Source organism: Hippocampus bargibanti, linkage group LG02 (genome assembly GCF_051943395.1).
Source record: "Hippocampus bargibanti isolate YZ-2025 linkage group LG02, ASM5194339v1, whole genome shotgun sequence".
Classification (NCBI taxonomy): Eukaryota; Metazoa; Chordata; class Actinopteri; order Syngnathiformes; family Syngnathidae; genus Hippocampus; species Hippocampus bargibanti.
In genome coordinates this window covers 27,742,501-27,769,202 of record NC_142735.1, presented here as the reverse complement: position 1 = coordinate 27,769,202, position 26,702 = coordinate 27,742,501, and the positions used below count along the sequence as shown (strand labels likewise).

The window sequence follows — 26,702 nt, the reverse complement described above, 5'->3', positions numbered from 1 at the left end:
TCTATTTACGAGTTTGACATCCAAAAAATGAAAATGATGGCCAAATCTGACTGTTTTGTTGACATTCCCTTCAGCGCAGCACCGTCCGTCTAATGCACTGGGGTCAAAATCAAGGCCCGGGGGCAAACTCTGGCCCGCCACACCATTTTATTCGGCCCACGAAAGAAAATCATTCATGTCAAGTGCTACAGTCCCAACCAAAATTTCAAATTGTCCCATCTCAACCACAATAACAGTCATTATTTTTTACTTCAGATTTGAAAAGTAGTTATTCATTCATTTGTTGTGTGCGCTATATCTAATATGTGGAGAGGCTGACACATTCTAATGGCTTCCCCAAATTCATAACAGCCCTCGAGAGGAAACCCGAACTACAATGTAGCCCGCGGTGAAAAATTTGTTTGACACCCCTGATCTAATGGCTGCATAACGTTACCCCAGCTGCCCCTACTGTAGCGGCTTATAACGTGCTGTGCCTTATACAGTGATACCTCGGCTTACGAACACTTAGGTTAACGAACATTTCACCTTACGAATGTTAAATTTACGCGAATATAAGCTTGGCATATGAACTATTTTTCGGGAAACACACGGAGCGCCACAATGAGTGATGTGTCGTTTGCGAACGAGACGGTTCTTGGAGCTCCTAACAAGGAGCTGGAAATGGCAGACGGCTTTTTTTGTCCTCTATTCCCCGCCCCCAGTCTTCGATTAAAGCTGCACGTGATTGGTCAAGAGCCGTGGTAGAGGAGGGAGGGGAAACACGCAGCAGGACACACGCGGCAGTGAGGGTCCATGAAGAGGAGGAGGGTAGTGAGAAAAACTCAATGAAATTTGGACTTGTTTCAACTTTATTGATACCTTGAGACACTTTATGCAAAAAGCTATCAACCCAGATAAACAGAAAGCAATTGATGAGGAACTGGGTAAAATTATCCCAGAGAAAGCACGGCAACTTCACTTGCATATCGTCAAGAGGCAACCTGGAAGTTCGTCGTTCATTGATGATTTCAAGGATAGCCACGGATGATTCGAGAACTTTAAGCGTTGTACAGGGATTCATAGTGACATTCGTCATGGTGAAGCAGCCAGTTCTAACGATAAAGCTGCCGAAGCTTACAAGGAATCATACCTCAAGATGGTGGACGAAGAAGGCTACATTCCTCATCAAGTGTTTAATGCTGATGAAACTGTCCACTCCATTCCATCAAGCCATTAATGACCGTCACAAATGTAAATAAATCAACTTTATTATACTGTACAGTTTATTTCTTTAATTACAATACCATAGCACATTTATTATACATAAAATAGGGTATATTTTGTGTCGTTTTAAGGCTTATTTCGTAGAAAATTATGTTTTATGGGGACATGGGAACAGATTATTCTCATTTTAATGGTTTCCTACGGGAAATTAATGTTTGGAATACACACCTTTCGCCTTACACACACTTTCTGGGAACCAATTACGTTCGTAAGCCAAGGTATCACTGTATATGGAAAACCTTTTGAAAGGTGTCATTGATTAACGGTCCGCTTTATGTTCCGGGAAATACGGGAATTGAGAATCACTGATCAAGCAGTGGGCTCAAGCCATAAAAGCCCACAGACGAGAAAGTCCTTTTCTGCGAGTGTTGCACGAAGAGTCGGAATGCCGATGAGCGAGTAAGAAAACAAGCTGAACAAGCTGCAGCCGCTGTGCTGCAGCTTGAAAAAAAGGTTTCATATGAGAGAAAGAGGAAGTGAAAAATGGGAAGGGAATCCGGTGAATGGTTGTGGGGGGGAATCAAGCGAGCGAGAGGAAAGATTTAACGGTGTGAAATGGAAGGCGCCTCAAGGCGTGTCTTGGTCTGTCATCCTGTTTCTCACCGCCGCCGCCGCCCGCAGCCTCTTTCGGCAGACGGGTCCCGCCAGACAGATGAAAGCAGAAAGACGCGACGGCAGCAGAAGGGATGAAGCCGGTGGGCGACGCTTGAGCAGGCAGTCGAGTGCGCGCCGACGTTCTCCAGTGACGGCGGAGGAAGTGGGCCATTAATCGCAAAATAAACATTTGCACGACAGGAAGCGAAATCGCTCCTCTCTGTACCAATTTGTCAGCTGAGAAATCGGCGTGAGCAGACGGGGGGGCAAAAACAGATTTTATCAGTGCGGGGGGGGGGGGGGGGGGTTGATGCTCGGCGGGAGAGCGTCTCTTGCCGTCGCCATGACGACGGCAGGTGTTGATAAACACGCGCCCTCATTAGCTCTGCCTGTACTTGGTTGTACCCTGTCGCGCTGGGCTAATCTGAGCCTCGCGCGCATGCCGGCTCGTCAAGATGGAATATTATATCACCAACTAAGCCCCACGCCCCCCCACCCAGCTGCGCATGGCACATTCATCCTCTTTTACCTGCCTGCTTTTATTCCACTATTATTTATTTTGACGTGAGCGTGTGACAGAGGTCGCGCTAAGCGCTACCATCCTACGACTCGGCCATTTTAACGCGCGGGCTATGGTAGCGCATTTCTTTTGTGTTTGCGATTCTCTGACACAGTGCGGGGGATGTTCCGAATCCGCTTTTGATGCGGGACGACCGCACGCGTCATTATGTACGTGTGCTCGCGACGACCGGCTAACAAGATGGGTGCCCAAAGGCGTTTTATCCGTGTTTTTTATTGTGCTTTGAATGAAACATTCGGCATTAAAAAGAAAAAGGACGGGTCACCGTTTTATGGCAGCCGAAGCTTTAGCTCACCATTCCACTGTCTGTGGCACAACATTTCAGTCCCCCCGTTTGTCCCCTTCTCCCCCTGAAATGTTTATTGCGCTCCTCGTGCCCGCGGGTCCGACCTATTGATGGCCACTTTGCAGCAGATGTCCGAGTGGCTCGCAATCAAACAACTCACGTACAAAGACGTTTTTATGATTCCGCCATAAATACATAATGCTTTGGAGTATCCGATGCGACAGTCCAACAAATAGAAATCCAATTCGCTCCAAAATACTGAATGAGGGTATCGCAGTTTATCTTGATATTTTTAACAAAGCTAAAGTGACTTGCGCACTGGTGTGAAAATCAAGGCCCTTGGGCCAAATCTGGCCCGCAACATCATTTTATTCGGGCCGCGAAAGCAAATCAAACTTGTGAAATTACATGATGCTTGCTAAAGTCTGAACCAAAATTTGAAATTGTCGTATCTAAACCACAATAAGAGTCATTTTTCTTGACATCAGATGTGAAAGCTCACGTACGGAGTGTAGTAAAAGCTCTCTTTTCTTATAAGCACATTCAAACTGAAATTATTGCCTAAATTCACATACTGTCTGGATGACTGTAATCCACTTTAACTTTGGAATCAGCGAATCCTCAAACATCTCCAATTGGTCCCAAATGCTGCAGCTCGACTCTTGACTGGTACATGTAAGAGGGAGCATATCATTCTCTACTCTGGCATCGCTTCACTGACCCCCCTCTATGTATTTAGAGTTCTTTGTAAGACCCTATTTTTAATATCACCACTCTGAGCTCCTCTGCACCTACCCAGTGCCTCAGGTCTGTAGACCGGACATTATTAGAAATACTAAAAACTGCCGCTCGCTCTCTTCGGAATGAACGTTCAGCAAGCGCCCTCATTGTCCAACTTTAAAAAAGGGGAAAAAAACTAGCCGTCTCATTTCTATTCTTAGACTTTTGACTCAACGTGACTCAGAGTTGATTTTCTAGTTTTACTTTTTTGTGCTTTCTACTGCACAGGATGCTTTTTTTTCCTCTTTGGTTCCATTTTAAATCCATCTTTGTTCGCTCCTTAGCTGGCACCAAACGACCATAGTTCAAGTCTCAAGTCCAGCATGCAATTTTAAAAACTCCTTTTCCTTGTTGGCATTCGTCAGCCAAAGGCGGAGGCGTTCGCTGGCAAAAATATTCCCTACCGCAAGCACACTGTAATCGAGCCAAATATTCTTGTTGCCAGGACAGCCATTTTTTTTGGACAGATATTCCCATCACTACCTCCCGGGACCCTTGCATGGGTCGTTGTGATGTGTCTGCGTTTGTTCAAGCACTTCAAAGCATCTTTTAGCTCATTTTGGACAACTGTTTGTGCAATGCCATACTGTATATCGCAGAGCACCGTCAACCATGGAAAATACTAATTTCACCCCAAAACTATGATTGTATTTATTTATTTGGATCTATTTATTTTTTTTTTTTTTTGCAACAATGTTTTTTTTTTTTTTGCGATTAGTCGTCTTATTTTGTTTCAAGTTGTGAAAAATGGGGCAGGCGACTCTATGGCCGGGCAGGCAACTTTTCAGAGTTGTCTGCCCTGGTGTCCGCTAACATTTTGTCATGAGTTTCAGACACTGTATTAGTATTATTATATTTTATACATGTATGTTTTTTTGTTTTTTGGAGGACCTTCTGCTTCTGATAGATCATCCCGCAGCCGTTAAAAATGACACCGGTCAAATAATGAGATCCTTTGGCCTCCACATGTTGAGAGCGCTGCCAGTGGTCAACAACTTTCAAAAAGTGACGGTGGGACAAACACGAACAAAGCGGCTCACGTTCACTCTGTGAGCGATGTGTACTCTGCATTATTTATCCTCCTGTTATACGGGCCGTGCCTTTAACCTTCAATAATTAAGATGCTCGTGTGAATAAACGCGGCGGCGTGATAAACTTCATGCACGCACACACATACAAGAGAACGTTAAAACTTTCATACCTGTGCGTCTGTCCGTGTGCGTGGATGTAACTCATTCAATACAATATAACTCATTTTGGTCTTTAAGCCTTTGATCGGCACTCGCTTAAATATTAACCCGGTGGCAAACGTGAGCCCGTATCGACACAAGCGTCTCGACGGTGCAGGCGCTTGCGTGCGTGCGTTCAAAATCATCAAACAATATCTACAAGGGATGTCTGAGCGCGTATGACGCAGTCTTTACATCCAGCACTCGCACGCTAATCGCGCTGAACAAACGATCAGCGGCACAACATGCGACGCTAGCATTTGCATACGACTAACCAGCTTGAGTTGGCGTTAGCATACAGTAGCACATTGTGACATCAAGCGGTGAAATGACATCAGGCCCAGATGTGTTACACGGTGCCGTGTAGCATAGCCTCGGTTAGCGTATTGCTAATGGATCAGCTATCAAAGTAGCTGGAAAGTCATTCTGGCTATCGGTGAACGAAATCAACGGATTTAAACTGAAGTCTTGGACATCTATCTATCTATCTATCTATCTATCTATCTATCTATCTATCTATCTATCTATCTATCTATCTATCTATCTATCTATCTATCTATCTATCTGTCTGTCTGTCTGGTTATGTATCTGGCTAGCTAGCTAGATGGCTAGCTAGCCATCTAGCTAGCTATCTATCTATCTATCTGGCGAGCTAGCTAGTTAGAGTATGTATGTATCTATCTACAGTATCCAGCTATCTACAGTTACTAGAGTATCTATCTAGCTATCTATCTATCTGGCTAGCTAGCTAGTTAGAGTATGTATGTATCTATCAGTGACGTGCAGTCAGAGGAGGCATGGAAATATCAAATGACAAAAATAAATTAAACAGTTATATTTATTTTGTGATTTGTATTTTAAAGTTCTTTTCCATTTAACATCACCATTTTTGGATTTTTGTTTCACAATCGCTGAATTTTCACATTTACCGTTCAAATACTAAGTGGAGACGAGCGGTGAGGCAAGCCTCACCATTTTCAGAATGGAGGATTACATACTTTATCTAAATTGAAAGAAATACAGACACTTTTAAAACTGAAGAAACATCAGGAAGGCTTCTACAAAGAACGTATCGATGCCTTTCTTCAGAAGGAGCGGTGGATGGAGTTCATTTATAAGTAAAGGTAACACGATAATAATGTTTTTTATTCTTTTTTTCTATGCTACAGTTTATATAAAGAATGCTGACATGACATTTTAAACAAAACATGTTAACTGTTGCCAATCAAATGGTGAATAAGATACTCTGTAGAGTTCATATGTTTGTAAATCTGACTGTGATGACGTCAGTGCCTCACCTGCCATGAACCTCACCGCACGTCATTGGTATCTACACAGTATCTAGCTATCTACAGTATCTATCTAGTAGCTGGCTAGAGTATGTATGTATTTATATATTTTCCTGTATAGTATATTGTTTTATTTTATTTATTGTTCATCTTGAACGTATTTTTTCTAACGTTACTTGCTCAGTTTACCCTTTCAAATAATTGGGACACAAGAGATGCAGACAGACAATACATTTTCCACCGAGGATAAAGAAGATGCGCGTTGTGGAATTATCCTCACGTTGTTACTGCACACTGTGTTCAAACAGCCACCGCCAGTCGGTTTCCGTCTCCCTACAAAGTACGAGAGATGTTTTATAGTTATGAGTTTGGAGGTGAAACAACTCCATTCACGGAAAGGGTGTCGGAAATCAAAAGGGGTGAAATAAATGTCTGCGTACGCGCCGCAGAAGCTGCGCGCCATTTGTTCATCATGCACAATCAATCTTAGGTTTTCTCGTAAACGGCCAACCGTGCGAACATGCCGGCTCAGCAAGTAAGGGAGAAATAAGAAATGATGAGTTTGTCCGGGCGTTGCTCGGCGTGTGCACGCCGGTCATCAGAACTCTCCATTCAGAGTAGCCAAAAAGTGACTCTGCGCCCTCGGCGGAGAAACAAACTTTCCGCTCAGCTCATTTTTCTGGCCTGAAACGTCTCCCCAGAGTCGCGGCATGACGGCCGGGTGCTTTTATTCATTACATTTATTCAAAGGAAGACAAATTAATCAAACTCTGCTTTGGTTCTGTCGTCGGCGAACAAGCTGCCGGGAACGTTTGCAGTGAGAAGCATGTTATCCGCCTGCGCTGGCAACACTCTTGTTCTCTAAATCATCACCGCGTGTGCTCGGGAATTTCATCGAATTATTTATTTATTTGGCTTGAATGTCACTGGAAAGTTGGTTGCCAGCAGTTCGCATCTCATGTTTGCTTTGTGTACACGCGGAAGCCAATTCTCCGGTCATCTGCGCAGCCTCGATAGAGAGAATAATAATAATAATAATAAAGTGCTTTTCAAAACTCAAGGTGACTTTACAGTCACAGGATAAGTTTTTCTGTCGGTGAGCAGCGGCAGCCACACGCGCCAGCGCCAGCGTGAAAATTAGTTTTAAAAATAATGACTATTATTGTGGGTTACATTGTGACAATTAGAATTTTTAGTTGGGACTTTAGCGAGCATCATGAAATTTCCCCAGTTTGATTTGCTTTTGCAGGCCAAATAAAATGATACTACTACTACTACTACTACTACTACTACTACTACTACTACTACTAATACTAATACTAATACTAATACTTATACTTCTCGGCACAACGTTGTTTCCAACTCGGACGTCGCTGCACACCGAGTGATGTTAAGGTTGCGACAAAAGACTGAGAAAAGACTATGAGGCGAGAGACCGATGAACAGGAAAGCAAACCGGAGCAGAAACCGACAGAGGCTAGTCGAGGCGACCAGACCCATATCATTTAGGAATTAATTCTTTTTTCTGTTGAAAGAATGGAATCTAATGTTTCTTATGCTGCATTGAATGCTCATATAGTCCTAAAACTCAATATTCTGTGGGTCCTGGAATTCGAGTGACAATGACAAAAACCCTGGCACTGGAGTGGACACATTTTTGCACGTCTGGCAGTGAATTTGTTAAACATCACCATGTTGTAACTTAGGAGCTCAGCTTTTTGGACAGACGTTGGACACGTTTGGCACATGTCGCGTTCTTGCTTGCCGTGGTCCAAAAGAGACCCTCGAGAAGTTTGTGTAAATTATTACAGGCGTGGAAAACTCAAGGGGATTCAAGATGGCGCCCAATTCGGAATCTGCTTTTGGCATTTCAAAACATTTCAAATGTGGGCATGGACGAAGACGACAATGACATGTTCCCAGTCGTTTGAAATTGGACTCCCAGTATGAACAGAAAGACCGACCCTGATCTGCCCCCCCCCCCCCCACCCAGTTTGTGGCGCAGCCCAACTGCCAGCAACTGTTGGCGACGCTTTGGTACGACGGCTTCCCGGGCTGGAGAAGGCGCCACTGGGTGGTCAAGCTGGTCACCTGCTTCATCATCGGGCTCCTGTTCCCTGTCTTCTCACTGGTAGGACGGAGAAATTTGGGGGCAGGGGCATTGGGGGGTGCAAGCGCCACACCAAATCTGTTGTATCCTTTCTGCTTCCACGGCGCAGATCTACCTATTGGCTCCCAAAGGCACGCTGGGACGTTTCATCAAGAAGCCCTTCATCAAGTTCATCTGTCACACGGCATCCTACCTGACGTTCCTCTTCCTGCTCCTGTTGGCTTCGCAGCACATCGCCCGCACCAACCTGCACATGCAGGGCCCGCCGCCCACCATAGTGGAGTGGATGATTCTGCCCTGGGTGCTCGGTACGTGGAACGGTGTACCCAATGCAAATGTGAGATATGGGTCACAAAATGGATGGATGTCAGAAATGTACCAATGTTGCATGTGTGTTGCGTGTATGTGTGTGTGTTTCTAAGGATTCATCTGGGCAGAGATAAAGGAGATGTGGGACGGGGGATTCACAGAGTACATCCACGACTGGTGGAACCTGATGGACTTTGCCATGAACTCCCTTTACCTGGCCACCATATCACTAAAGATAGTGGCCTACGTGAAGGTAACACCTTTTGTGTGTGTGTGTGTGTGTGTGTGTGTGTGTGTGTGTGTGTGTGTGTGTGTGTGTGTGTGTGTGTGCTTGGGTGTGTACGTGTGTGTGCCAATTCCCATGGCCCCGAGGCTCTCAATGGTATTGTAAAACAACATGATTTGCTTTTAAGATGCTTTGTATATATACACACTTGTCTAAAAGTAAACAAGATGTGGTTTTAACCCAACCGCACACACACACACACACACACACACACACACACACACACACACACACACACACACACACTCACCAGACGCCGAGCCATCTGCAGCATCTGTGAGCCACTGATGCTGCCGGGCCAACCTCCTACACACATGCACACACGTGCACAAACATATACACATCACACACCGACGCACAAATGCGCGTGAGCACACACACACATGCACCCCCCACACTCCCACAAATACACACACATAGACCCCCTGCCCCCCCCCCCCCCCACACACACACACACCCAACAAGCACACACACGCACACTCATACATTCCACACGAACGCACACTCACACATAAATGCACACACACACACACACATGCATGCACCTCCGCACTCCCACACATACACACCCATAGCCCGCCCCCTCACACACACGTGCACACACACTCCGCACGCACACACACACGTTCACTTCACACACACACTCACCCCCCATAAACACACACACTTCACACACACACACACACACACACACACACACACACACACACACACACTCACGCACACACACACATGCACACACACTTTGCACTCACATGCAAGTGCACAAACTCATACACAGCACACACCCATGCACACATGAGCATGCACGCAGTGTGCGTCGCACACACACATACCCACATACACACATGCACCCTCTGCCCCCCCCCCCATACGCACACACACACCCACATACACACATGCACCCTCTGCCCCCCCCCCCCACACACACACATGCACACACACATACACATACACACACGCACACAAACATGCACACACCCCACAGAAACACGCACACACACTGCACGCACGGACACGTGCACTCCACATGCACACACACACACTCACCCCATCCCCTGCCAAAAACACACACATACACACACTCCACACGCACACACGCAGCTGGTGCGCCGGCTTTAGAGTGCCTCGTGGTCTGCACGAGTAAGTGGTGCATGATCCTACTCACTCCCCCTCTCCCCTCCCAGTACAACTCATCCCGACCCCGGGAGGAGTGGGAGATGTGGCACCCGACGCTCATCGCCGAGGCCCTCTTTGCCATCGCCAACATCTTCAGCTCGCTTCGACTCATCTCGCTGTTCACCGCCAACTCACACCTCGGCCCCCTGCAGATCTCGCTGGGGCGGATGCTCCTGGACATCCTCAAGTTCCTCTTCATCTACTGCTTGGTAACCAAAGCCGCTTTTCTCCTCCTTCGAAAAAAATACAACGTTCGCTCCCCTCGGATGGTGTGGGGACATTACAGCGGCAATTTTATTACCAGCACAACTCATTAACCCCGACGCTCAAGGGAGCTACATGGAGCAACATATCCAAATGTATTCGAAGTTTGATTTTTCTTGTGGTTCCGATACAGCTTTAGGTAGATCGCTGGCAATGTTTTCCCTCCCACTAGGGGAGAGCATTTGCCATTTATACTGCCGCCCCCATTTTAAGCTCAAATTACTCCAGACCCATATAACTTAAGAATTAAAGGACAACCGACGTCACTTTTTTCTTTTTTAACTGACACCAGAAAACCATTTTATAGCATCTAAAATACCCAAAACACGCAGTATGATATTTTTAGTCAAATGCAAAACACCAATAAGAATGACTTCAAGTGTCCAAAACATTGAGCTGCGAATTGGGCATTTTCAGAAAGTCCCGCCCCCAGTTTGTGACGTCACGCCAAGACGTCTTGCATTGCTTGTGAATCAAAACAATGGCTTCCGATTAGGAGAATATGCTTTCTTGTTACACATCCAGTTATGAATATGATTCAAATAGTTCTGAAGTGGAAAGCATACATGTTTGCAATCGATTAAAGAATTTATTTGTGCCATTTTGAGGCAATATTGGGGGTAAATCTCTCAACCAAAAAAAGAGGCACAAAATGGCGACCTCCAGTGGCCACCTCCGTTTCCACAGGCTGATAAATTCCTTATATGGCGCTTGGACGCCCTCTTCTGGCCTTCTGGTGGCTTTTGGGTGCAACACGAGGTCCCCAGACAACACAAGTACAGCAAAACACATTGACGTGATGGAAGGACCGCTACAAAGCGTCTTTTTTACGGTCAAAGGTGGTCCTTTAGTGACGTCACGTACGGACTCGTCACCAACTCAAAAACAAGACTTCCTGAATATTCGGCGTGAGTCTTAAAACATAAAATATAGCTATATGCAGTGGAATCTTTGTAAAATACGCTCAGTCATTTGAAGCCATTTTACAAATTATGGACACAACTTGTCCGGAGACGTCGGTTGTCCTTTAACACTTTTTTTCTGATGAAATTAGAGAGTCTAAGGTTTCTTACGCTGCATTGAATGATTATGTAGTCCTAACACTGAATATTCTGTGGGTCCTGAAATTTCAATTAAAATGACAATAACCCTGGCACTAGAATAAACACATTTTCGCACATCTTCTGGCAGTGAATGAGTTAATTTGACGGGCAGGTCACCAACGAGTCCTAAAAACTGCTCATAGGAGAGCAACAATTCGTTCGTCGCTTCTCTGCGCCGCAAAGAGAACGCCTAAAAAGCGCGCTGCCGTTTTCTTGCGCAGGTGCTGCTGGCCTTTGCCAACGGCCTAAACCAGCTCTACTTCTACTACGAGACCACTGCCTCGGAGGAACCCAACAACTGCAAGGGAATCCGCTGCGAGCGGCAGAACAACGCTTTCTCAACGTAAGCGCCGACGTTAACGCATGTTCTGTCGACAAAAAGTCGCCTTCGCTTTCCACCGTGAACGTTTCAGAAATGAAAGCCATGTGGATTTTCACAGGAATTTCTGATTTTTTAAATTTTCATCAAAGTTTTTCTGGAAAATGGCAGCAAAACATTGTCTAAAATGAATCCCAATATTAGTTGACAACATTGAACGCACCACCCGTTGGTCACCAACCAGATTGTGACAATAATATCAATCAGGAGATCAATCATTCTAAGGGCTTCCGTAAATTCAGAACAGACTCAGAGAGGAAACCGTAACTATAATTTGGCCCGCGGCAAATAATGAGTTTGACACCCATGTCGCGCATCTTTCGGTTTCGACCAATCTGCGGTGCCGCAACCGACGTCACGAATCTGGGAAGTTTGGAACGACGACAACAGCTAAACTAGCATAGACCGCGCGACGCTCGAGATCGGACGAACATGTTTTGCATGCTAATCTGCGTGTTTCCCTTTTTGTCCAAATGTTGCTGTCATATTGAGGCACGGACACAAGTAACAGTTACACCCCCCGGAGATTTCTAAATTTCAGCGGGAACGAAGAGTGCACGTATCTATTGTGCGGCTGCAGGTATTCCGATCTCAACAAGAGCGGCGGTCGCAGCGGGGGCGGCAAACAGAGCGACGGGACCCGACCCCCAACGCCCCACCCTCATAGGTTGCGTCAGCATTTATTTGTTTGCAACGCACGCATTCACTCTGCCTGCGAGCAAATAATGCGAGGGAGGTAGAAAGTAACTCACGGCCGCCTCGATTTTTGTGGCGAAAACAACCCCTGTGGACCCCCTGCCCCTTTTTTATTTGATGTTCCGTCCAAGGAGGATTTTTTTTTGGACTTCCTGGTTGCGTTCAGGTACGCCGCTACCCCCGCATCTCCTCTGTCCATCACGCCGCCGGAACACGTCGGGGTGTTCGACACGCCGATGCGACACGTCCGAGCGAGGAGGCGTGAACACAACTGGCATCGGAAACCCCCTCCCCCCCATGACTGACAGATGACGATGCCGCCTACCGGCGCCCACAGCCGCCAGATTCACGCTCGGATTTCGTAACCCGACGAGGTCAATAAAGAAAAAGTGGCGGGGGGGGAGGGGGGTGGAATGAGCGATGCGACGGGGACGATCGCGAAATGGATGAAACGCTTACTCTTTGTCACCGCGTCGCTTCTTTCTCATTTTTTTGCAATAACAACGGTGCGGCACCACGCTCTGTTGCTTCTTTCGTGGCCACTTGACTCCCCCTCCTCATTTTCACCAATACACACGGAGACGCGCGCGCGCACGCACGAGCCGACGTGAGAATAAATGTCGCCGTTGAATATTTTATGCAGCACAAATATAAGCAGCCCGCGGGCCAAGGCTCGCTCTCTCGGTTCCGAGAAGACGCCGAGCAGCGCCACCAATTGTTGCTTCATCAAAGATTCAACACTGCGCTGTCGTCGGCGACCAGGAGTGATGCTAGAATGCCCGTCACAAACGAGCTTCTCGGAACCGATTCTTCTATCGATGATGATAGCGATTATTCTACCCGAGCATCCCACCTTCAGCTATCACGCTCAGCGCTCCCTTCTTGTTATTTGTTCAAAAACCAACAAAAATGGCGTTGCTCTGCAAAATTGTCACGTGTTACTACGGACAACGAATACCACCCAACTCAAGACGACGGCATCACAATTGGCGTTTTCATGTTTATGTTTGTTAAGTAATTATAATGTCCGAGAGGACAGTAATTTCATCTGTGCTGTATGTCATGCATATTAGCATATTTGACAATAAAGCTGACTTTGACTTTGAACTGGGTGAAACAAAAACACGCGCCATGAAGTAGTTTTGAAAAGATCATTTTTGTATATTTGTAGCTGTCGATGCCCGCACTAACTTGTGAGTACAGGTAACAGCCGAGTTAGGACCGGGTTACGTTCCCACAAAACAGTCGTAAGTCAAACGGTCTTAAGTCGAGATCCATTCAAAATGGCCAATGTGACGTTTACACTACAGGATGGTATACAATGTCAATCTGTGGTTTTTATACTACATTTTCTGTTGAATACTATGATATACCAAACTGCTTACAGTTAAATTATAAATCGTATAACTTTTCGTGTCATTTTTATCATTTTATATTTCGTATTATCGATTTTTATTACTGTGTCGTTCTGCTGACCCAAATACGCACGGCTTCCCACGCATACGCGCTTTTGAAAAATCGCTCTCCCTGCAAACGGAGAAGCCAGAAGGGGTCGGCCAACACACACGCTCAGATTTAGGCGGACGCCGAAGGAAAAAAGTCTCCGAGGCTGTGGCGGCGTGGGCCCAACGCGGCGTTGTCGTCGTGCCAATCCCGAGCGCCGTCGGCCGACCTGCCTCGGCGTTGGTGGAGACTCCCCCTCGCCGGTGCCATTGTGACAACACCATCACGCGCAGGCTGGCCAAAATTGTCATGTGAATAAACACTTATTTTGTATCCTCATTTCGTGCAATGCTGTAATATTCTCTGTTAAGATAAATGAGGTATGCTGAATGTTCAGCGAATGTGGCAAGGCAGCCACAACGCTACATAAGGTCCTTTGACAGCAATAAAAAACAGTTCTCAATGCGGAGAAAAGTGGTTGCTCTCAGTGCTTTGGCAAATAAACATCCTACTTGTTCAATCTAAAAAAGAAGGACCATCTCGAGTCTTTATTCCACCAAATGCATCGCAAACACGCTGGCGATCTCACCATAGCGGTCCCAGCCGTAGAGTTAAAAAAAAAGGTCTGGCAGTCATGGTCCTAAGTGCAGGTGGAATATAGTATACTGTATATAGTGACGTGACTAATAGGAGACTAATCGGAGAAATAAGCTGAAATAAGCTGAAATGGCATCATCACGAATTGGGTCGTATTTGTTCGTGGTTTCACGTCATGTGACAGTTTTGCCCAGCAATGCCATTTCTTTGTGCTTTTGAATGCATCACGAGAATCGGATCGGTGTGAGTTGAGTCGGTGTCCATTACAAATGACACTGCGGAGAGTAGGATGCTCGGGTGGTGGTGATGGAATAATCATCATCATCGATAGATTAATCGATTCTGAGAAGCTTGTTTGTCTCTGATCTGCAAGGTGGTAGTGGTAGTGGTGGACGCCTGAAAAGCAGGCAGGAGGGAGGAGCAGGGTGTATTTGACACATTGTATTAAATAAAGTCTGCAGGAACAAAATCATCAAAACAAAAAGGTCCAAAGTAGCAAAAAAAACTTGAGTAAAACATGACAAGATGAAACAAACCTGACAGGGCGAAACAATCAATGACCCGACACTCAATGGTCGTGCCGAGAGTCCTTTTAACTGCCACTGATTAAAACGACCGACACCTGTGCAGCTGCAGGCGAGGCCCGACAGTGCCACCATTTGGTCGCAAAACGAAACATGACAAAGAAAGGACAGCAAGTGCTTAAGAATGTGTCTTTGTGTTGTCATATTATGTGTTATTTTTTGGGGTTCTTTTGACTTCAAGATGGCGCCGCGAGAGCGGCAGCCTTTCCAGCAGCTCCTGTATTTTGTTTTTCTACTTCTTTATTTCCTTTCCTCTTCCTGTCATAACTTTTCTGCTTTTGCTGCTGCGAAATGTAAATTCCTCCATTGCGAGACGAATAAAGGTACATCCAATCCAATCCAGTTTGTGACTAACAAAGTCGCGCAGAAGCAATAATCTGGCCCTTCACTGGATTTCCCCGGTCAGATTTGGTACCGTCTCACTTTCTGGTCCATCATTCCTGATATGTATCCACAAAACAAGAAACCAATGGAAATTTAGAACAAATTAAAAATCTGTGATTAATCACAATTAATTGTGAGTTAACTGTTTCCCTCCAGACTCTTTGAGACTCTGCAGTCGCTCTTTTGGTCGATATTCGGACTGCTGAACCTCTATGTCACCAACGTGAAGGCCCGCCACGAGTTCACTGAGTTCATGGGGGCCACCATGTTCGGGACGTACAACGTCATCTCGCTGGTGGTTCTGCTCAACATGCTCATCGCCATGATGAACAACTCGTACCAGCTCATCGCCGTGAGTCCTTTGCCGATTAGCGGTCAGTCCGATGTGACCCCCGTCAGCACGTTCACCCACCCTCCATTCTTGTTCATTCAGGACCACGCCGACATCGAGTGGAAATTTGCTCGCACCAAACTGTGGATGAGCTACTTTGACGAAGGCGGGACGCTACCGCCTCCCTTCAACATCGTTCCCAGCCCCAAATCCGTCTGGTACCTGCTCATGTGGCTCCACAACAAGCTATGCGGTCGAGGTCAACCCCCCGGGGAGGACCCCCGCAAGTGCGAGAACCTGCGCGAGTTCACGGTGAGCGGACACGACTCCGTAGACTCCCATCGGTCATCAGCTGTTTGTCCAGAGAGTTATACAGCATTGCGATGAACACGTTTTAACAGGCTGCCCCCACCAGCCCACCCCCTGCCACACAGGCATGTTCATTTTATCTGAAGTCAGCTGAGTTATATAAGCCAAGCAGCCCACATAAATTCACAGAGCACTGCAGAGATCTGATTGCGAGCTTGTGTGTGTGTATGCATGTGTGTGTGTGTGTGTGTGTGTGTGTGTGTGTGTGTGAGAGAGTGTGCGCGCGTTTTTAACAGTTTTTCTGTTTCTCAATTCACTCCAACCATGCATGCAAAAATAGTTGCTGTTGAGGCTACAACGCTAACTGTGACAAACATCAGTCCCTGATTTCTTGACTTTTCACGCCCCCCCCCCCCCCCCCCCCCCGTTATCCCCTTACCCCATTTTCTCTGTCCGTAGGAGCGTCACGCCGACAGCCTGATACAGAACCAGCATTACCAGGTTCGTAAAACCTCAGCGTTCACCTTCGATCGTATTTACGACACAAAGCGAGCGAGAATTAAAAAAAAAAAAAGAACAGCGGGTGACAGCTCGCCCCACACGCCCGTCGCCTGCCGCTGCCGCCAAAATCAGATTTAACATTTCCTTCCTCTATGTACCAAATATTTCAGACCAGGCTCATTCATAGGACATGTGATGCCACAATACCCACCAGGGGGGCGTTAGCGACATGCTATCCTAACGCACATTTTTTTTTTTTAATCAGGAAGTGATTCGAAACCTGGTGAAACGATATGTGGCCGCCATGATCCGCAGCGCCAAGACGGACGAGGGCTTGACGGAGGAGAACTTCAAGGTGAGCGCGTTCACGAGTGACAGATCGCCGGAATGGCGGCAACGTCCCGATGACGTCATTTCGGGTTTGCGTCCAGGAGCTCAAACAGGACATCTCCAGTTTCCGCTACGAGGTTTTGGACCTTCTGGGCAACCGGCGTCCCCCTCGCCGCCATTACTCCTCCTCCAGCGACATGGCGCGAGATGACGGCGGAGGCGTGGCCTCGGAGGACGACAGCGAGCCAGGCGACGGCGGCCAAAAGTCAAAGGGTGTGACCTTCACCGTGCCGCTGGAGAAGGAAGACTGCCGGCCGGGGCCCGCGCTCGGCGTCTCCGCCTTGGTGCGCTCCATTTCTGGGATGAGTCGGGCGGAGCGCCGAGGCGACTCTGCGGGGGACGACGGGCTGGGCTGGGGGGGCGAGGCGGAAGAGAAACCAAAGAGCAACGGGCTGAAGGCGATGGCGCTCATCCCGCCCGCCGACCCCATTCCTTCACCTTCGCCGTCGTTGTCCACCTCGCTGGCCCGCACCAAAAGCCGCCTGCAGCGGCTTTCGGCGCCGGCGGCCAAAACGGACTCCTTCAAGCGCCTCTCCTTCCTTTTTTCCCGCTCCAAGCGCTCACCGCTGCCCCTCCCGCCCCCGCCCTCCTACACCATCTCTGACGGGCTTCTCCTCCCGCGGGGGAGCCGCCCGGACTCACATCTGGACCGAGTGACCAGAAGCGAGACCCGCCTGAACGAGGTGGGCCGCTCGGCGGACGCCAACAGTTCCTCATTCTCGCCGTTGAGGACGAACGTACGCGACGTCCTCCTGACGCTGCCCCCGCCCCCGCCTTGTCCCTGCCAGTCGCTGCACTGCGCGTCCAACATGTCCGAGTCCAGCTCGCGCCTCTTAGACTCCAGCGAGGACATTTTCCAAAGTGGCGTTGGCGGCAATGCGGAAGCGGCAGGTGGCGGCGGGGTGATGATGATGATGGGCGGCTGGGTGGGACCCTGTGATGATGTCATCGAGGACTCCGTCAGCACGCAACTCTAGAACCACGTTGGGGTTGGTCTGACTTTTCGTTTGGGGGATGGAGTTCAAGAACCGAGAACCCGCTATGTGCCCACTACCCATCTAATCACCCACCCCCGCCTTTCTATTCACCGTGACCCGTATCGCATATCACTGTGTTGCCGTTGACTCGAACACCCGACACAATGCGGCCGATGTCACGCCATCTTTTGTTGGCATCGACAGATATCGCAGAACAACGCATTTTATTTTTGTCAGACAATCGCAAACCCAAAACAGTCGTAATTCTGTCGCTAGAACCACCATGTGTAAATCCGGCCTTTTGTGATTGGTCGATATTTTGTCAATGGGGTGGAGGTGGGTGTGGGGCAGGGGTGTTACTCTTGTTTGAAAGCAAGGCCTTTTGGTTTTTGACTTCCTCCATCGACGTCTTAGTGCACGTCTTAGCTAAAAACGCGCTCATTCAATCATCAAATTCGGCAATCGCCATCTTTTGTTCCTTTTTGGGGGTTTTTTCTGTTGCGTCATATTTCACTTTGCAATAACGCCACGTGGAATTCACGGAAAAAGCTTTTTCTGACAACGTGTGCCATGGCGTGAAGACGATGCCAATGCAAAAATTGGACAAGCGTGAAGGTCAAAGAGGACACAAAAGGTCCCGAAAGGCCAAAGCCGTTTTTCCCTTTAACCACTACCAACGGCCTTCTCGACCCACTGGAATGGTTGCAACGTAGCCCGAAGAGACCAAACGTAAAGGACAAAGGGACCCCCCCCCCCTACCTTGGGACCTGTTGTGATAATCTACACCCCCTTTGCCCCGCTTTCTACACCCAGAAGGGCCAAGGAACGACATTCTACCCCAATAACACTTATGCTAGTAATAATTACACTAATAATAATATTAATAAGGACTACTTAGGTTTGTCTTTCGCTTCGTTTGCGAGCGACCTCCTCTTTCAGTTCTTCCTTGACGTTGTCTCACTTGGAGCTCCTCAATAAAGCGACCGCATTGGGAGTTGGACAGCAAATGGCGGCTGTGGAAGGCACGTGTGGACATGCAAGTTGGTGGAGACTTCTTGGTTTTTTTTTTTTTATTTATCAATATTTTTTTTCTATACCGAGAACTAATGAAATAACGATGTGAGTCACATTACTCTTTTTTTAGAGATGTTTTCACCAGTCCACAAGCATGAGCAGACCAACTTATGCATGTTTGATCACTACATAAACACACGCACACACGTCATGAAATGAAAGACATAGCCCTATTTAATAGAAAAGTAGTACTCTTCTGGCATCTTGTGGCATTGATTCTTTTTTTTTTTTTTTTTTTGGGGGGGGGGGGATTGGTTTCAGGGCCTGATCTCGATCCCAGTGAATAAAAAAATCTATATACAGGTAACATCCGACTTAGGACCAGCACGACTTACGACAATCCGTACTTACGACCATGACCCCCAGACCCTATTTTTTACATTTTTAATTCTACACCTGGCTAATTCAATGCACTAGCAGGCTCTCAATGCGTAGAACAATTTTGGCCAGGCAGCCAGCATCTCACTATCGCACAACAATTGACCGTGTGATGGTACCAGAGGGGGGAGTTTGCGTGTCATTTAGCCTCCGAGTCTCTATTCAACATTTTGAATGGATTTCGACTTAGGACCGTTTGGTCGGAACTCGGTCGTATATCAGATGTTACCTGTATATTGTCACACTTGTTAGGGAAATCATATTGGCATTCCAAAATCCATGCCTGTAACCACGGCAACCTGGAAAGGCAGCTCTTCACAGCTCAACTGGACACCACCAAAAGAGGGGGGTGGTAAATGTCCGCTGCATTTTTATTAATTGGCTCGCTCACATGGTACGTTTTGGCGTTGCCAGGGCAACCACGCAATCAGCCTCGCGCCTCTCCGCACAGATTTGGTTTGATCATCAATCGCCATCATGATCGGTGGCGAATGTCACGTCTGTTAAAGGGCATTTACACTCTCCCCCATCCCCTGCCAAAAAGATATGAACGTACCTGTTAATGAGTAATTGAACACTGTAAAATAATTTTAAAACCTGCTAAACACACACATGAAGTTCAGAATGTGCGTGTGCGCGCATGTGTGTTTAAATGCGCCTGTATGATTAATTACAGCCCCAAAGTCGTGACATAGAAATATTTGTGTGACATTTAAAGAGCACCCTTCAACCCAACTGCTCACCCAAAAAATATGTTTCTTTTTCAAGGCGAACGATTATTTTTCTAGAAGCGGACAGCTGACGCACGTTGTTGACTCTTTAATAAAGGCATCCTTATAAAAGGGCTTCTTTTTTTGTCCACATTGGAAGTGCCTTGTGACAAGAGATTTTTTTAATGAGTGCCCCCCCCCCCCCATGAAAACTACAATAACATACACATTGCTTAGGTTTTCATTTTGCTGGCTTTATGTCAAATAGCATCAAAGTTGCGGGTACTTTAACCCTTGAATCAAACTCAGTGACATATTCTTTATCCTGTGCGTAGAACAGGGGTGTCAAAGTCATTTTTTTGCCGCGGGCCACATTGTAGTTATGGTTTCCTCTCGAGGGCCGTTATGAATTTGGGGAACCCATTAGAATGTTTAAATCCCTTCAAATATTACATATAGAGCACACAGCAAACTAATGAATAACTCGTTTTCAAATCTGAAGGCAAGAATAATGACTTTTATTGTGGTTGACATCCAAAAATATGAAATTTTGGCTCAGATTTTAGCAATCATCATGGAATTTAACAAGTTTGATTTGCTTTCGCGGGCCGAAAAAAATGATGTGGCGGGCTGGATTTGGCCCGCGGGCCTTGACTTTGACACCTGTGGCGTAGAATGACAAATCTTCATGCTAGGCTGATGATGATGATTGATGAGCTGTCTTGTTGGCCTTTGAGAAGAAAGGGCAGTTCATTGGCGCATTCACAAATACTGATTTCAATTCTATTCGATGATGTCATTAAGTGTAATGGGCAACAAAACTTCTTTCAAGATGAATCGGTTTCTCTGCGATCCGGAACCAAACAGATCACAGCTGGCGAATGAACAAGCTTTCCCAAGTCAAACTTTTTTTTTCAGTTTTCTAGCAACATTCACCCCACTTTGGGCGACTGTCGAGCGCTCTTTTTGTTGCGTCTGTAGCACGCGCGTGCGTGTAATGCTTGTATTGCCAAAAGAGACGTGAGGGTTTTTCACACAATGCTCTTGTGTGGGCCGCGTTGCTGAATAGGAACCGGCTCTCATCTTTTCTCTGTCGCGCATTGCAGCAGCATCGAGCGCCCCTCCACCAACTCAGTGTCAACTTGTGCTATGAGACACGCGCTCATCTGCCAAGGTACGAGTGTGGACGTCATCGGGAGCGGCTGTCCTTTTAGAAGGCAAAAACAGCACGCTTGAGTGTCTCTTGAAAAAAATGGCTGTAGGACAGTCACCGTTGTCTCCCATTAGAAAAGTGTAGGAAGGTCGATATTCCTTTAAATCATACATACATGTATCTAATTTTCTGATTTGTGATTGATTTTTTTTTTGTGTGATTCACATAGTAAGAGTGCATACGGAAGCAAATCTCTGAAGTTGGGAATCATCTACAAAAGACAATAAAGTCCAACAAGCCCATAACAGGGCAGTAGTGGCTTCTGCAATGGCCCGTCTGTGGAAAACACTACCTAAAATAAACTACCACTACGAATTACAATAAATTACAATACCTTCCCTGATGGTTAAAAAAAATATTTTTGGTAAACAAACGAAAAAAATCCACATCACAAGGACAGAGACATTCAACAAAAAAAGGTTAGCCAGCTAGCTATCCTGGGGCCAACGACGGTCAAATACACACGCTCACTGTCTGACACGCAAGCCATTCAAAGTCACAGATACTACAGAGTAGAACTTGTAAGATAGTGGACTAAAACAATAGCTTTTCTGCTTCACGTGGGTTATTTTGTATTAGAATAAGGCACAAATAATCAAATGAATATTTTATTGCTGATCTGTGGATTTTCATCTATTTTGGTGCAGTTTTGGGGATCGAATTTTTTTGTTGCTCACATTTTAAAAATAAGACTAAAATGTAAATAATCGCTATGTACCTGTGCGTTGATTTAGAAAGACTTCAGTTAATTTCGTTCACTCTTGTAGAAGTGGGAAACACACTTGTGCCTTTTTTTCCTGTATCAAAGTCGCCCCCCAGTGGAATTTAAAATAAGACAAAATGGGCACCACAACATTTACTCACGCGTCATATGCGTAAGGAAATACCTCTTCCGGTCAGTGCTGGATTCTCATTGGTCAAAGTGGTGCAACGTTTACCATTCTGATTGGTGGGTGAAGAGCCGAAGGCGGAAAGGATCTCGGCTGCGATGAACCATCGAAAGGTGGATAAAACAATCCTCTGATAAAACTTCAAACTGGAAAAATCGGGCACACTAGAAAAGGCGGGCGTAATGACTTTCTTAGCTCGTTATTTGCTTTTGGTGAGCGTCGTTGTGGCTGGAACGGCGACGAAGAGGGATGGCGACGACGAGTGGGTTCATCTTCCGGACAATTGTGAAGGTAACTCATCCGTAATAACCCACAATGCACTACAAATATCTGGAAAATTAGATAAAATACAATACAACACATGTTGATTTTTACAGATGATAAAATCATTAAAATCAATACCCATTAAATGCATCAATTAATATCGAACGGTGGTTTCTTGAGCCATGTACTGAAAATAGCGTACCAGGCAAACGTATTGGTCAATCGGAATGCTTTTTTTCATTCAACGTTGTCACTTTATTTGAATATTATAGTAATGTATTTATATATTTTCAGTGTGTAAATTTGTCAGCATTGAGATGAAGTCTGCCTTCGACGAAACTGGGAAGACCAAAGAAGTCATCGACCGCAACTACCGTTTCATTGACAGCAAAGGAGCTCCGCCCATTAAATATGTGAAGTCGTAAGTGTGTGCAACCGCCTCCACATTGATGCAAACTCGCCTCTCAAATCACTTCTTTAAGCCTGCCTGCCTGCCTGCCTGTCCCGTGTGTCTTTCTTTCCTTCTACAGCGACCTACGCTTCATCGAGGTCGTGGAGAACGTGTGTCAGAGGCTTCTGGAGTACAACCTGCACAAAGAGCGAAGCGGCAGCAATCGCTTCGCCAAGGTAGGTTGCACTTTTGAATCAAGCCATGCCTGCTTATTCCTTTCATCCAGAAGGCGTTTGTGTACACAGGGCATGTCTGAGACCTTCTCCACCCTTCACGGCCTGGTCAACAAAGGGGTGAACGTGGTCATGGACATTCCGTACGAGCTGTGGAACGAGACGTCGGCGGAAGTGTCTGACCTCAAGAAGCGGGTAAATATCTGCATTTTTTTGAGTCAATAAATAATCATCACGAAATGGGGTCTAAGCGCAATGCGTGTTTGTCAGTGCGACGTGTTGGTGGAGCAGTATGAGGACGTGATTGAAGAGTGGTACAAAGGTAACCAGGAAGAAGACTTGACTACATACCTGTGTGAGAAGCATGTGCTCAAAGGAAAGGACGCAGGTGAGACACACACACCTACACAGTGACGAGACATGCTCCACTGAGACTGCTCACCCCTGTACATTATTCATTCCCCAGCCTGCTTGAAGGAGGAGTGGACCCCCAAAAAGAAGGGAGACCAAGGGACCATCGCAGAAGACAAGAAGAAGAAGAAGAAGAAAGGTGAAGGAAGTGACAGTAAAAAGAAAAAGAAGGAGAAGAAAGTCAAGAAGGCTGCAACGCAAAGTATGGAGGGAGTCCAGCCTCAGGAGTCTTTGTCTGGGATGAAGACGGAGCTGTGAGGACTTGGTGGAGAACGCTTGCAGGAAATTTTGTTACGATGAAGAAACAATTTCATTCTTTAATTTTGTCATGTTGGATGTGATTTCTCCAAGCTGCTATTTAAAAAGCATGTGAATTTCAATGTGTGTGTGTGTGTGTGTGTGTGTGTGTGTGTGTGTGTGTGTGTGTGTGTGTGTGTGTGTGTGTGTGTGTGTGTGTGTGTGTGTGTGTGTGTGTGTGTGTGTGAGTGTGTGCGCGCGCGCGTGTGTGAGAAAAATGTGCTTTGTTTGGCATTTCTTTTTCAATAAAGTTTTATATATCTATATATATATAAAACAATTTCTTATCACATGTGGATTCACATGCGATTGAAAATATTAACTCATTCACTGCCATTCACGAATTTATTCGGAAATTGACGTAGAGCGCCATTCCCGAATTTTTTCAAGTTTTGTTTTTTCATGCTTGGGTGCCGATAAAGTGCTGGCCAGGGCTTTTGTCATCATTGTGCCGGACATTACTTTCACCAATATTTATTTTGACCTCGTCGATACTCCCAGACAGTTCACTCACGATAGTTTGAAGGCATATGAGTCCCTCAAAGCTTATGAATACATAGAAAGTGGACACGTGTATCCAGTGTGTTATTACAACGTTGAACAGTCGGCGTATTGTTTTTGAAGACAAAGTTGTCGTGTATGTTGTACATTTTGAATCATATTTAATCATTACAACATTTGAAAGGGAACATACTATGTCAGTTGTGGTAAATCATTAAACTAACTTGGGATGCAAATTTGAAAGGGCACAGCATATTGTCATAATATTGTCAGACGGAGGCAAGATTAATTCTCATAGTTGTACTTTGAATCTTAAAGTTTTTAACACGCTCGGTGGCTTTTTCTACATGAATCCCCTTCTTCTTGATCAATGTTACTGGTACAGTTAGATAGTCCCAGGAGAATTGAGGCAGCGTTGTTCCTTTCTTGCTGCATCCTTGCTGCCGTCTGCCTGTCATCGTCCCGACGCTGTACTCGCTGATACCCTTTCTTTGAATTATCAGGAGTTAACATGGCTAAAGTTTTATACAACCACACGCGATATCACCATTGTACTAAAATGCGAAGACTTTCATTCATCTAAACCGAAAATGAAACGCATAAGCTTACAATACAATGATAGCAATCGCTAACAACTGTATTGTGTTGGTAGGCTTTCTGCCTACCGGAAATTAGCGGCCGATCCGTGATCATAACAAATGACGACACGCTGGCATCTCCTATATTTGCATAAATACCACGCCAATTAGCGAAGGATTCGCCCAAAAATATTAGACAAAACCCTGGAGAGTTGTCACGAGGAACTAACACCACAAAATGGAATAATTAAACACCAGTGACGTGCAGTCAGTGGAGGCAGGTGAGGCAGTGCCTCACCTGTCATCATGGAAAGCTGTCATGGAAATATCAAATGAAAAAATAAATTAAACAGTTAGATGTATTTAGTGATTTGTACTTTAAAGTTCTTGTCCATTTAACTTCACCGTTTTAGGTCTTTTTTTCAAAATCGCTGAATTTACCGTTCAAATACTAAGTAGAGACGAGCGGTGACGTCATTGGTGACGTCAGTGCCTCACCAGCCATGAACCTCACCGCACGTCACTGTTAAACACCAACTCATCAATCCACATAATTTCGTCTCACGAACGTCTGCTAATTTCTTGCTAACATACTCTTTAACATTTGCGTAAATACGACGCAAATTAGCTAAGGGTTCGGTCAAAACAACGAGACGAAACTGACATCAAATAAAAGAAAACTAAAAAAACGTCAAAATGTTCGATCGAAGTACGAATGTCCGCTGGTTTAACGTTAACATCGTTTTGTTAACACAAATGAGCATTAACACGGCTGACTATGAGCGATTTGTTTACGGAAATAGTGGCAATCCTATGTTGTTGTAATCAAGGTGTTACCACTAGAGGGGGGTAGAAATAAACGATTCGGAAACAGTCCAAATGTTATCCCCACTCGACCCCCAAATTCTGTTCCAACGATGGATGCCAGGCTCAGTGGGGATTTGTCCAACTTTATCCACCTTTTTAATCAACATTATTATCACGTCTAAATGAGACAAAATCATCACTAAATAAAACAGCATTTAAACGGATCCGACTGCGCCGCCATTGAGCACTTCACACTCAAATAAAATGACATTAAAATGGTCATACATCTTCAAATTAGGATCTCACATCGGGTATTTTGCGCACCTCCTCCAAGAGTGAGTCCAGGACACATTAAAGTCAAGCGCAACAAAGACAAACGACAGCCACAAACAACATCTGCGGCAATTGATGATCTTCCATTTTGTTTTGGTTTTAAACCTTCAAGTGACCAAATACTTTGCGAAATGGACTCTCCCGATGAGAGCGTCTCACATTTAGCCATCTCCGTTGTCCGCACCACACCTGCCAAAAATACAGTTTGATGATGGTGAAATGTCATCGGAATCCCTTCTAAACTTTCACCCAAAAAAGTACTTAGAGCAATATTAGTTGTAAATCAGATGTTTGACAACAAAATATTACCTGGTGATTGAAAGAGGCACTTGAATGCCATCGCTAGTTGCTTAGCTAGCTTACCTGTCTGCACGAATCAGGCTGATTTCACTCAGTTCATACATTCGCGTTTATTGACATTTCCTGTCGAATTAGAAAAAAAAGTGTATTTAAAACCGAAACATTTTAGCTTAAGAATGCCCTTTATAGCCTAACGCTAAATCACAATGGAAAACACCATTGTTGGACTAGCACTTAGCATCGGTAGTTGCCTATAAAGGACAACCGACATCACTTTTTTGTTTTTTAACTGACACCAGAAAAACGTTTTATAGCATCCAAAATACCCAAAACATGCAGTATGATATTTTTAGTCAAATGCAAAACACCAATAAAAATGACTTCAAGTGTCCAAAATCTGCAAAAAATTGAGCTGCGAATTGGGCATTTTCAGAAAGTCCCGCCCCCAGTTCGCAC

At 45.8% G+C, this 26,702-nt stretch overlaps 2 protein-coding genes across 2 annotated transcripts in view; both read left to right on the top strand.

The window, feature by feature from the left end:
• The window catches only part of trpc5a (transient receptor potential cation channel, subfamily C, member 5a), a 47,204-nt gene extending 28,068 nt beyond the window's left edge, over positions 1-19,136 (top strand). Inside the window, exons 8-17 of the mRNA XM_088990655.1 lie at positions 8,018-8,155; positions 8,244-8,442; positions 8,557-8,696; positions 9,917-10,117; positions 11,497-11,618; positions 15,515-15,710; positions 15,792-16,001; positions 16,458-16,499; positions 16,765-16,854; positions 16,931-19,136. Coding sequence (XP_088846781.1) covers positions 8,018-8,155; positions 8,244-8,442; positions 8,557-8,696; positions 9,917-10,117; positions 11,497-11,618; positions 15,515-15,710; positions 15,792-16,001; positions 16,458-16,499; positions 16,765-16,854; positions 16,931-17,866 — 2,274 coding nt within the window. The 3' untranslated portion in view covers positions 17,867-19,136. The remainder of the gene's footprint in view (positions 1-8,017; positions 8,156-8,243; positions 8,443-8,556; positions 8,697-9,916; positions 10,118-11,496; positions 11,619-15,514; positions 15,711-15,791; positions 16,002-16,457; positions 16,500-16,764; positions 16,855-16,930) is intronic.
• A 3,049-nt stretch (positions 19,137-22,185) lies between these two features.
• cnpy3 (canopy FGF signaling regulator 3) lies at positions 22,186-23,856 on the top strand. Its single transcript, XM_088990654.1, has 6 exons — positions 22,186-22,422; positions 22,690-22,816; positions 22,926-23,022; positions 23,092-23,214; positions 23,290-23,407; positions 23,486-23,856. The coding sequence occupies exons 1-6, from the start codon at positions 22,314-22,316 to the stop codon at positions 23,686-23,688; spliced, it is 777 nt and encodes a 258-aa protein (XP_088846780.1). The 5' UTR covers positions 22,186-22,313; the 3' UTR covers positions 23,689-23,856.
• The last annotated feature ends 2,846 nt before the right edge of the window (positions 23,857-26,702 follow it).

Bases quoted from the DNA above. Each gene is read 5' to 3' on its own strand.
- cnpy3 (XM_088990654.1), top strand. From the start codon at position 22,314: ATGACTTTCTTAGCTCGTTATTTGCTTTTGGTGAGCGTCGTTGTGGCT. The intron at 23,023-23,091 runs GTAGGTTGCACT...TTGTGTACACAG, and splicing joins GCAGCAATCGCTTCGCCAAG to GGCATGTCTGAGACCTTCTC. The intron at 23,215-23,289 runs GTAAATATCTGC...CGTGTTTGTCAG, and splicing joins TGTCTGACCTCAAGAAGCGG to TGCGACGTGTTGGTGGAGCA.